General features: G+C 35.9%; 2 protein-coding genes across 6 annotated transcripts in view; one reads left to right on the plus strand and one right to left on the minus strand.

Moving 5' to 3' along the window:
- Positions 1-13,055, minus strand: part of CACNA2D3 (calcium voltage-gated channel auxiliary subunit alpha2delta 3) — a 468,514-nt gene that overhangs the window by 69,491 nt on the left and 385,968 nt on the right. The gene's annotated exons all lie outside the window — the stretch shown is intronic.
- On the plus strand, positions 1,407-7,841 carry LRTM1 (leucine rich repeats and transmembrane domains 1). The gene is made up of 3 exons (XM_040592382.1): positions 1,407-1,976; positions 3,394-3,990; positions 7,113-7,841. Exons 1-3 carry the CDS (start codon positions 1,949-1,951, stop codon positions 7,544-7,546), a joined length of 1,059 nt encoding a protein of 352 aa, XP_040448316.1. The 5' UTR covers positions 1,407-1,948; the 3' UTR covers positions 7,547-7,841.

A 13,055-nucleotide genomic window follows, 5' to 3' on the forward strand; every position in this document is an offset into this window, starting at 1 on the left:
CAGTGACCTTGTCCTATGAACATCTCTTTCATATGGCGTGTGCTAAAAATAATACAATTATAGTAGCAAAGACTTACCTAAAATAAAAGAGGCAGTTAAGAGACATTCTTTAAGCCATCTGTTAAATGGCACAAACTGCTGTGGTAGCCTGTAAGCCCACCTGGTCAGTAAACATTAGTTAAGAAGGAAAAGCTACTTTAAAAAGAAACCCTTTGAATTCATGAGCCCAAATAAAATTGTAGATACCAAAGACAATTTAAAAGTGTGAAAAAGTCTCATCATACCAGAAAACAATAACATAATAGCTAGTACCTCCTGCAGTATAATCAAAAGTCATGAGAAGGGCTATCATTGATACGAAGGATGAGTTACCGCAAGGACAGAGCACTATTCCTTTGGGTATCTTGACCGGTGTTGGAAACAATTCAGCAAAGCATACAATATTAACAGTCACAGCGCTCTTCTGCGACTGAGGGTGGCAGAGGTCTAAACACAGACTGCCAGTAACCTAAAGGTAGCTATGGAGAAAGTGGGGTTACTTTCTTCACAAGGATGCATGGAAACAGAACAAGGGGCGATAGGCACAAGTTACTTCAAGAAAAACTCTGTCTGGATACAAGACAAAATTATTAATGCTGAGAGCAGTTACACGTTGGACTAGGTTGCCCAGAGAAGTGATGGAATCTCTCTTGCTGAAGATATCCAGCTCTCAGCTTGACAGGACCTTGGATAACCTCGTGTAAGACCCTGCTTTCAACAACAGTTTAGATCTCATGATCTCGCTTTTCTATGATTCCCTCCACAGCACTGCCTACAGTACATACATTTTGCCCTAGAAAGTGAACTTTGTATGATCTTTTCAAACGCACCTAAAAGCAGAATCTGAACCCAAGAAAGCTGTATTACATACAAGAACAGATGTGAAAGCTTTTGATTGCACAATTTCCCTCTCCATAGGACAGATAACAGATGGAGTGACCATATGGCCTTGAAAGACTCTATTATATACCAGAGCTCTCATTCCTTTAAACACCTTTGAGTTCTGTCATAGTCACAAGTCATTCATCCTTTTATTATTGTAGGGGGTACAGTGTGAATGAGTTATACTGAAGAAGTAACAAAGAGGCAAGGCAAGGCACCACACGAACTCTTGAAGTACAATTTTAATATAATCTGCCATTTCTTTCCAATATCTTTGAAAATAAATGAATTTGCTCAGTGTTCTTGGTGACCATACCAGTATGTATGTCATTTTTATGGAAGAAGCCACCAGTCCTGTGTTCCCATGCAAGAAAATCCTGTCAGTACAACTAATGCATGTCAGATGAATAAGCTTAGAAGAGCAAATGAGTGCACTGTCAAAACCATGTCATCAACCCACTTGCCCATTTGTAGTGATATTATGCACTCCACCGCCTCTGGTCACAGCCCAGGATAATCAGAATCCATGCTCAGAGTCATCTGATCTTGCAAAAATTAACACAGCATAGCTAATAATCCACCAGAATTCAGAAACTGTAGTGGATTTTAAAAGGCAGCTTTATTTTTGTGCCTTGCATTTGAGGCAGATTAAATAAATTGAAAAGGCAAGGCTATCAGGCCATTATTTGTATTTTACAGCTGTCCAGTTAGAGCTGACAGACCCTCTTTGCGTGGCCTGTTGACTGATTAAGAGGCACAGTAAGTCTCTGGGAATCATAAATGAACGGGGTGGAGAGAGGAGAGATTGTTTTAGAGAAAAAAAAACAAAGGCTGATGGAGTAACTCACTAGAAATACTTGCAGTTCTAGACACGACAAAGATTATCAAAAAAACTAACAAAGAAAAAAAAAATATCCCCCAAACCACAGAAAGGAAACTAGATGACCACATTACAGTTTTGACGTGGGAATCAGAACAGTGTTTGTTACTGTTCTACATCAAAAACCTGGATTGAATCTTCTTCAAGATGAAGAATAAGCAAAGCAGAATGAAAGGTAAGATATTGAAGTTTCAGATTAATGATGGTATCTTTCTGTTCTCTAAGCATTTCCTTGCCAAGCAGTATTTATTTTAACTCCACATTGGAAGCTGAGTCTCAATTGCTGAAGCCAATTGTTGCAGAACAATATAATGAACTGAAAGTATTGCTTACCTTGCTTGCAAGAATGCTGAATTCTTACAAGTGAATTCTACAGTGTAGAATTCAATATTGCAGAAGATTATGTATAATTTTAATATAAATACAACCTCATTTTGGAGTAAAAATTAATGAGTAATTTGTGACAAACTGTAGTCTAAAAATAAAACTTTCATTTACATTCATCATATTTGGTTATAATCATACACTGTTACTCCTTTAATATGGTATTCCCTGTTACTAATTAATATTTAATCTCTGTAAGTCAATAAGCAGTACGTCGTTTAGTTTCTAAAGGTTTCAAATAGTAACTAGCTAGAATGTTTTTCATTTTGAAATAGTGAATAATAAAAATTATTTGAGGCCTCTCAAAAACAATGTTACAAAAGGATTTATGATTCTAACTCTCAAAGAAAATCTGGTTATTCAACATCATCTGATTATTATTTTGTTTTAATTTCATGCTAAGCATACGAATATAGCTTTAGGTGGCAACTTGTTTTCACAGGAAGATCATTACCAGGATATGAAAGGTAAAAACTATAGTTTTTTTCAGTTAAAACTGGCCTGAACTCAGGGAGCAGAAGTTAATTATAAATACTAAATATTACTATGTACTCTTGTCAGCTCATTTACCTTTTTAACACCTTCTTGACAAATGCTTGCTGATTGTGTAGAAACTTGTATCTGTGGGAAGTACAGCTGGCATTTAGATAAGGGAATTAAAGCAGAAGCATAAAGATAGATATTTTAAAGAACAAACTTACAGAATCTAGATTGTTGAAGTACTGTTAACTGTTTCAATATTGATGTCTTTGAGGCTTGTTATTCTTTCAATTGCACATTAACTTAATTCTTTTTGGGTAGTACAGTTAGTAAAAACACACACACAAAAAAATGTTCTACTTGCAATTCTTCTGACACAAGATGTCTCAAAGTTGTTACTACCACAGAAAAAGAAACATTCCAATTTAATGATTTTAGAAACTTTGTTGCATTCACATCAAACATCATTGCTTTGCTGATGACAAATCCTCCTGAAAACCATTTGTACTTAAGATAAAGCCATGGGAAGTACATTTTAAGGCCATGGAAGAGCTAACTTCATTCTGCATTGTAAGAGTACAATACAGTAATTGACTAATTGTAAGAGAACTTAATTCTTTATGCCATCTACATTAACGTTTATTACAGAGCTGTATATCCATTGCCCATGTATATTGCCAAAAGACAAACATTTGAAACTAATTTAAAATCTTCCGCTTGTGATACAGGTAACTGGCTTTTGGGTATGAGTGTCATCCTGTTAATAGGTGGAGTTCATGGATGTCCTGACAAATGCCTATGCTATACAGCTTCAAAGACTGCAGATTGCAAGAATAGAGGATTTACTGACATTCCTGCCCACTTACCTCCTGGAATTCAGATACTACAGTTGCAGAATAACCGTATTTGGAGAATCAACCAAAATGCATTCACTGGAACACCGTTGCTAAAAATCTTAGACTTGTCTAATAATTCTCTTTCAAGTTTAGCACCAGGTGCTTTCCAAAAATTAAGATATCTACAGGTTCTAAACCTAACCAGAAATTTGATTCATTATATAGAAAACAAGACTTTCAGTTTCCTCCCGCACCTGAAAGAACTGGACTTGTCATCCAATAGCATTATACGTTTGCCTGAGACCTTTGGAAACAGCACAGGGAATATAACATTGCTGTCTGTGAAGCATAACAAACTTCAGAAAATGGAAAGAGTTCTGCTGGAGTCACTTCCAAACTTGAAAGTGGTTCTTTTCAAAGATAATCCCTGGCAATGTAATTGTAATGTCTTTGGCCTGAAACTGTGGCTGGAAAGCTTCTTATACAGAGGTAAGGAATTCGTCTCATTACATACAGTGCACATGAGAACACTTAACCAGCATCTAACTAATCTTGACTACTATGGCTTAACTATTTACTCCACACCTTAGATGGTCCCCTCAAATAAGCACACTGAAATGTATTCTCATGCATAAATCAGAATACAGGTGCTTTCATAGATACAGGTGGCAAACCAGAATCTCAGAGGAACTTTATATTAGCACAAAGAGAAAGAATACACACACAATCATATAGTATGTACAGATACATTCTGGAAACATGTGTAATGTGTGTATGCATATATATCCATATGTACATATATAGATATATATTTATCCATATCTACATATATATATAAAACAAGCAAACTTGTGCACATACACTTGCTTTAATTCTGCCAATGTATTTTTGTTAGAAACTAACCTACTGTTTAAAAGCTTTTTACCTGATGTATAAGGGTAAACATTGAGACAGATGCTAACACAGATTTAACTTCAGAGAACTCTGTGCAACCTGCTCCTGGTGAAGCTGCTTTAGCTGGGGGTTGGACTAGATGATCTCCAGAGGTCCCTTCCAACTCTGACCCTTCTGTAAATTAGGATTCTAATTCCTCTATAAGTTATTGCTTAGTAGCTCTTTAATATTTTAAGAATACTTTACCTAACAATTTATGTTACACCTTGTACAAGTTTAATCATGCCTAGTATTGCTTCCTAATTTGTTAACCGGAAAAGGTACTAAATTCATGAAGAATTTCCTACCAGAAATGTATAATGCCATCACATGGGGAAAAGTGAATTTTATAAATAAAAGAAGCCTCATATTTTGGTCACATTTTTTTGTGACTTTTAAATATGTTCACGTGTTATGTTGTAGAAAAGAGATTATGATTTAATTCTAAAGGAATCAAGTATTAAAAGAAATTAATTTATTTCACCCAGGAGGTATATTCAGACTCAGAATGTGATTGCATGTGAACTCTTGCATGTGATCAAATTACTGATTACCTACCTGTACACGGCAGCGACATGGAGCACATTGCAACACAGCGTATGTGAAGATGGTCCATGTTGCCTGTGACTGAAGGACCGCCGTTTTCTGATAGGCATCAGAACTCTACACGCCTGCTGGAAAAGCGCTCTGGCTATGCAGGGACACAATTAATACAGGAATAGTCTCTGGGTGAGGTAAAGCCACTGCCAGAAGCAAGCTTTTAGAAAAGACAAAAGACTAAACTCTTCTCAGGGTTAAAAATTATTAATATTTTGGATTGGTAAAACATTACATTATCCCACGGCTTTAGTTGTATTATGTTGGAACTATTCCCTACAACAAATTTCAGCAGGGGTTCCAACTTCTTTGTGCAGAAGAATGTAATGATCCAAGATAAACACATCAGGTTATCTTAATTACTCTGCCAGCAGCATAAGTATTGTAACTTCTTTCCAAAACCAATATTGTTTACAAATTCACTGATGCCCTACCATCTTTCTGAACATTGCACAGATTAATTAAATGAAGTGATACAGAATTTACAAATTCATTTTAGCAACACCTTTTAAAGGAAGCCCAAATACTATGTTCTCTTATACATTTATATTTCCCTGAAATTACTTGTGTGTCACATGAAGAAAAGTCAGTTACATTGCACATTGATCTTTCCCATTACATATATTTTATACTTGCAACAAAATAGTACTGTAGCTCTACAGATAATTCTCGCAAGTCCTAAAAAAATCTTGCTAGAGATTCAACCTCGTTTGCATTTAAAACTATTGTCTGTTGTGTCCAATATAACTCCGACAGTTTTCAGTATTTTTAGCTGAATCCAGCTCAGGCAGTTGCCATTTAACGCACACTCAAAACCAACTACAGAGAGTGCTTCGGTTCAGGTGGGACTCCAGTCTTTTATTCCACGCACACACATTTAGTTAGTTAAAACCATAAAAGGATCACAGTGGCAGGATCTGGAGTTTTATCTATAACTACATTCAAATGAACACGTTGGAGGTGTCTGGAACCATGCTTTGGGTTTGGCTCTTAAAGACAAAGAGACAAGCTGCTCTGCTCATAACTGTCCTGGAATTCCATCAGTATTTGTGGAGCAGTCTCCTGATGTCAGTTTGGGTCCATCTGTGTTCATTAGTTTCACAGACAAAGTCTTTTCAGGATGCAAATTTCTATGCCTGGCTTTAGCTGAAAGGTGGATTATACTGGATGGAGCTGAAGAATAAAATTCAGCTAATATGATTAGTTAAATTTTTAAAATTAATAAACATTGGTTTTGGCCTTGTTGCCTCTTAGACACACTACACCCCTAAGGCTGTGGCGTATATACGGCCTAATTAGAAAGCTGAAGGCTACACTTGATGTGCTTCTAAATGCTGAGGAACAATTGCATGGTTTACCAGGACTGAGGCTTCCTACTTCACTTACTGTTAAACTAAAAACATTCTCTGGGAGAGAGCAGAAGCCGGCTCTAAAAAATCATGAAATTTACCATTTGAGCAGGGTAACAGACTGATTAACCTTAACTCCTTTAGATCTCTGTATATTTTCTTACCATCAGCCTTGCTTCAAAAATTTGCTTATGTATACATACAACCTCATGAACTTTCTTCTTTGCCTCATTACAGTTAGCGTATGATGTCAGAACGATGACTTTTTCATGGAATATTTTAGTCAGTTGGGAAATCTTTACTGAGTCTATTTTTTTTCCATTTCTCTTTATAAAAAGAAGTAGTGGTATGAATTCAGATGGAATGAATTTACTGTTAACAATACCTCTTTGTTCTCACCTGTGACTTAGTTCTTATTTTTATACCACTGTTTTTTTGCTTGTACATCCACAAAATCATAGGTAACAATTTCTGATTAATTTCTTCTTGCAAATACTCTTTTATATGAGTGTTAAAGTGTAATCTCCCCATTGATCTAACTGGGAAAAGATCTTAAAGATATAATTATAAATCTTTAAAAGTATAAAGTCAAAGGTGACGATAAACTTACTTCAGGTTTTTGTTAATTTTACATGAAGATAATTCAGAAACTACCAAATCTTAAGATGATAATTCTCTTGTGTTTTTTTGTTTTGGTTTGGTTTGTTGTTTTTTTTTTTTTTTTTTCCCCAGGAGGAATAAGTGATGGCATTATCTGCTCATCACCAGGGATCAGGAAGGGAAAGGACCTCCTCAAAGTTCCCTATGAGCTGTTTGGGGCATGCCCTCTAATGACAGCTCACGTCCATCGGGCTAGCATCCACCACCACAGCTTTGAGCACAGAAGTTCCCCGAAGCACGCTCATCACAACGAATACGGAGAGAACAGCCGCTCCAACTGTGAACCCAAACCAAAGCCCAGGCCTGTTAGTTTGCGCCATGCAATCGCCACTGTAGTAATAACTGGAGTTATCTGTGGGATTGTGTGTCTGATGATGTTGGCAGCTGCTGTTTATGGTTGTGCCTATGCTGCAATTACTGCTAAATATCACAGAGAACATTTGGCCCCGGTCAGACAGCATGGGACTCCTGAGGAAAAAGAGCCATTTGGTAGTTCCTTGGCTTGAATTACTTCTGTCTTTGGCTTCTTGAAAATAAAGCCCTCACTTCTGCTATAAAGCCTGGAACCACATTAGGATTGATTTAATAGCAGTCACTCCTTTTGTGTGTTTGTTTGTTTTCTTTCTCAGATTTTTTTTTAATGTAAACTTATATATTCTTTGGAATATATATTAAGACTTTATGTAGAAGAATGTAAGTTTGTCTATATTTTGTGTAAGTAAATTCTGAACCCGCCATTTAAGGCTGTTTGAGAGAATGAAATCTTGATGTAGCCACTTTAAAATATTCCATTCTCCATTACAAACTGTCAATGTAATATTAGCACAGCGTATGAGTTATGCTGCAGCTACGGTCAGTAGCTAACATGAGTGAACCTTCTGCAAAGAAAAATACAAAATAGCTACAAATGACTGACTATATTCTAAGATCTCAGAATACCTGGTATATATCCCAAAATACAGGTCACAATCACTTTTAGAACCTGCCAGTCTACACACTGCCAGTGTTAAATATGTCAAAACCATTTCCAAATACATTTTTTGACCTTCCAATCTGCCCTAGAAGACAAGAATTAAACATCACTGTTATTTAACTTAGAAAATAGGAAGTACCTTGTTAATTATCAAATATAATTTTTAAATTACTTAGTAGGGAAGAAAGAAGCGAGTTGAGAAAATACTGAAGAAAGAAGAAATGCTACATTATTTCAGATACAAGAACTGAGACCAGCACATACAGCATATATGAAGAGACACTACCTGTTATCCTGCTGGCACACATGCTTGCTACAGACATTTCTGAAGCTTCTTATTCCCAAATCCACACACAAGTGTTCTGTTTTGCAAACATCATGACTGCAGATGCAGCTGCCATCATAGTGCTGCCCTTCAGTACAGAGCACAATAGTTGCATGTTCACAAATTCTGTCCCACAGAGAGAACATGCAGCTGGACTCAAGGGTCCACCCTAACTGTCTGCAGAGCAGTTTTGCCATCAAACCATTTGAGTAATACGAGTTCAGAACAGAAAGAATATTTCAAATGTGCAGATTTTTTTTTTTTTTTAATAATTCATAGAAATTATTTTAAGGCAACCAACAGAGGTCAGCAACTCCATCTACCTTTTCTAAGACCAGATAAAATAGATTTAGGTGATATGTGAGAGCTGTCAAATGTGTTTTCTTAATCTTTCCAGTGACAGGGTTAAAGACCTATCTTGGTAGTTAATACAGAAATCAACAATGTTTATAATTTAAGAGCTTTTCTGAGCATCTATCCTAAAGCTTTGGTAAAAATCTTGCCAGTTTATTCCATTGAGCAGAAGACTTAAGGAGAAGGGCTGAGTAACAGTCTGCAATAAGGGCAAAAGGAGGCTGTGTTGTGGCATTTGGAGACCTCCCCTCTCCTTCCAACAGATGGATTCCAAGATCAAGTTCTGTAGCTATTCTAATAACAGCCTCAACTGAGTAATAGGCTATATGGCAGGAGTCATGTAACCCTTGCTCTTATCTACTTAGTAATAATTGCAACCTAAATATTAAAGCTCATTCCTGCAGCTGCAGTTACTTTCATGTCCAGAGAAAATTAAGCATCTCAGTCTTAATCTAAATCTAGCAGACATTGAAAACAATCAATTACTGTCTGTCTTTTTTTTTTTTTAACTGCTAAGTACTTCATATTATTATTAGGCTCTGTTCATTCTTCTCTGTCCCGAACTAAATAAACCAAGCTGTTTCAAATTTTCCTGAAAGAAGGCCACACTCTCCAAACTTTATTTTTACCTCCTGCATTCCCTGGAACATTTTCAGTTCTTCTACATTTTGTTTAAAATATGGTACCCTAGACTGGGCACATTACTTCTGCTGAGACATCATTGTAACAGAATTTTTAGAATATTTATACTCAGGCTCTTTAAATCTGATCTCTTGATGATGCAGCTCACAAGCAAGTTTGCTTTTTTTTTTTTTTCCTTTGAAAGATTCAGTAAAGCTTAATGAATAATTATTTTCAGAGCTAAGTCATCTGAGTGTGTAGATTTACATCTTCTAGTCTTTTATCTATTTATTGCAATAATATTTTACAAAGCAAAATTTGAGTTATTTTCCTTGATAAGCTAATAGCAGACATTCAACACAGAAGTATTGATTCAATGTTTAAATAATAAATGCAAAATTATTTATTTTTCTGTAGAGGAAACAGAATGTTCAGCTACTGAAAAATAGAGATAAAAGGCACAATTTATGGTCCATAACAATTATTAACTACAAGTATAAGACTGGATCTAGGGATTCCCCACAGAACTGCCCTTAATTTGTAAAGCTTAGCAATGGACATCTGCCGCTGAAATAAGTTGTCTGCACAGATTTATTTTTCAGATAAAGGTTCCTGAGAAAGATCTGTTGTTTTTCCAGCAATCTCATGAGAGGTATTATAGTGAGCACAGTATTTTTTTCTAATCTTTGCAAAAAACACTCTTCCTCCCAAAGTCAACAAAATATCAGGACATGCTACTCTGCAATGTTTTTAAAAATACAGAGAAAGGACACATATTGTTGTGTTCCTGTCTTTCATGTAGAGGCTCACCGTATTACTCTGTTTTCAGAAAAAGAGGTTTTCTAAAATTTCAATTTAGAACAGAGCTTAAAAACTACAATATGCCGATGTTCCTTACAGAAAATGTCCTCAGTATCCATATTGAAGAAACAAAGCTTAAACTGAAACATACTTGCTTGCCATATGTGTCTTTCCATCCAGAGCTTGCAAAGAGTCAACCAAAATTCAGCTGCATTACTCACTAGTGATACAATGTCCCAAAAAAATCAGGATCTCTCTTCTTGAATATCAAAGTACAACATTTAGTGACATTATACTTAGCTTATCTATCATTAACAACATTAACAAAAAATACTGTTGCCTACTAAAAACCATTTATCTTTACTGGCCAGAAGACAAAGACTCACAGGCTTTAGTTAAGCATCCAGAAAGCATGCCTACTTTTACAACTTTATCTTTGAACTTGGCTGAAAGTGGCATAGTAATAATTATCATAAGAGAGTTTTGGTACTTCCTGGGTTTATACGACCTGAAACGTGACTGTATGCTCCCCAGATGACAGAGGCAGTAACATCAATCAGCTGGATGTGGCAGTAAACCACAACAGTGGAGAAGTAGGAATTAGAAACCCATAATAAACAAACCACTGACTACATACTTCATAACTGCCTTCAATAAAAGCTCTTAGTGATTACAGAGGGATCCCCCAATGTTTTAGGGCTACATACACTGTACGTTGGGCTTTTTGCATAAGGCTGCCATCCTCATTTCAAAACACAACAAACATATGAGAAAACACTTAATAGTTGGACACACACTCTGTTGGGGGTGGGGGTGGAAAAAAATTACTTAATCCACAGTACTTAAACTGGTGTTAATGTATTCATATACTATGTAATTGCAGCTTCATACTTGCACAGCATTATTTGAAGCTTTCAACAGGACCTGACAGCTAATCTGCTGCCTTGTTCAGTAATAAGGGATTTATTTTGCTAGCAGCAGAGTTATTTAGCTAAATGCCCTGAGAATCGGATTGCTAGTAGATCACAAGGATCTTCCTCCTACCCAAATAATGTAGTACGAAAACCCAATGAACCCAACAAAAAATTCCCAACAGCAAACCAGAAGCAAAAAGCAGAATTGTCCATGCAATTTACGATACATATTAATAATATACATGCTGGGATACTGTTCTAATTCACCTATCAGAGCCCCAGATTCTCTGAGAACAAGTGGTGAGGAAAGACCAAGAATTAGATAAACAGGGGTTAAACTCTCAAGCCAACACCAGCAGAGAATGATCGTAAGAAGCCCAGTTATTCATTTATTCCACACACTAATTCTGTATGGCAAAACGAATTGAGAACAAATAAAAATTAATACAAATATGTGAATATGCCATCTAACTTCAGATTCCCCATTGAGCCAATGGAGAGAGGCAGGGGTTTACCACATGCTCTGAAGTATTCTCTGGAGGACCTTACCCCTCTCCATGCATTACCTACAAACCATGTTTCCGAAGTCACGGCTCCTAACCTAAGTCTGTGAGTTGTTCAATATCAGACTGTACAAATACACATTTTTATTTCCCTGAAAACATTAGTCTATATGCTAGTATTAGATTTATGAATACGAAGATAACATTCAAAATGAACAGGAAAGTGGAAAAACGTAAACTAGTAGTTTTCCACCAAAGCACGAAAAGCATTTTGAGGGATTTACTACATGCTACTGCTGAATATAATCTTCTGTGTCTTATAATGCGGAGTAAAGATTAGGTAAATCACTGTCTTGCCTGACAAGGAAAACATCTATTTTAGAACGCTTCAAAAATTTGGTTGGTGTGTCATTATGATGGCATATTCATTTTCCCTTAGGCCTTCATACTAAAATGCAATTTTATAGATGGATTCATACATTTTAAGGACTGTGAATGACACTGACATTTGCTTGAATATTTTTTTAATAATATAGCAATACCAAAGCAATGCATGTGAGAAAAAAGGGTGGAAAAAAGTATAAGTGCAGAGCAGATATATTTACTCTATGTGCCATTGCAACAATAGCAGATTTAACGTTTACTGTATCTGCCACTCCTAGAAATATCAGTACTTCAAGCCACTTTTGATTAAATTATTGGGATGCACTTTTTCAAAGCATGTTCTGGGAGCTTATTCAAAGAGAGATGTGCATGCAAACTTCATTTGAATTCACTCAAAAAAACCCTGAATGGAGTGCTGAAGTTGCATATATCTAACTATTAACACATCAAAAAGGGAAAAAAGGGGATGAAGAACAACAATTTAGTGTTGTAAAGGGATTTATTTTCAGTTACAATGTGCAAATTTTCCTTCACAAAATTATAAAATAATCTTCCTTACTTACAGCCAGATCACCAGAAGCCTCAGTTACTGGAAAACTGGTATATTTACAAGTTTTCATTTCAAATTGCTGTCCTGTAGAGGCTGATTCAAACAGGAAGATTAAAAAAAGCTGAAGTGTGACCAGCCTCAATAAGACATATTTGTATTTTAAAAACAATATAAGATTGTAGGTCTTTCCTGTTTTCAAGGCACAGTTTGAAATATCTTAAACAGCAGGATCATCAGGTCACTTTCCTCTGGCCAGAATAGAGGCATTCAAAATCGCATGCCATTTTTAAAAAATTACTGATGAAGTGAATTCTTTACCATATCTTCTTTAGCTTATGGATGAGAAACAAAAAGAGAATCTAAATCTTCAAATTGTGTCATTCAACATACCTGGGGTACTTTTAGCATCTTGACTAGGAATATTTAACACTGAATAACTGAATTTATTTTTATATTAATGTTTGTTCTTACAGCTATATAAAAAAAGAGAACAATGAAGGTGATAGATGATGATGACACTTGTAAAAAATCTCTATCTCTCACCAGGGATTAGAGAAAAAAAAACCAAACAAACTTGTATATGGGCTGGT

Source organism: Falco naumanni, chromosome 4, assembly GCF_017639655.2.
Source record: "Falco naumanni isolate bFalNau1 chromosome 4, bFalNau1.pat, whole genome shotgun sequence".
Classification (NCBI taxonomy): domain Eukaryota; kingdom Metazoa; phylum Chordata; class Aves; order Falconiformes; family Falconidae; genus Falco; species Falco naumanni.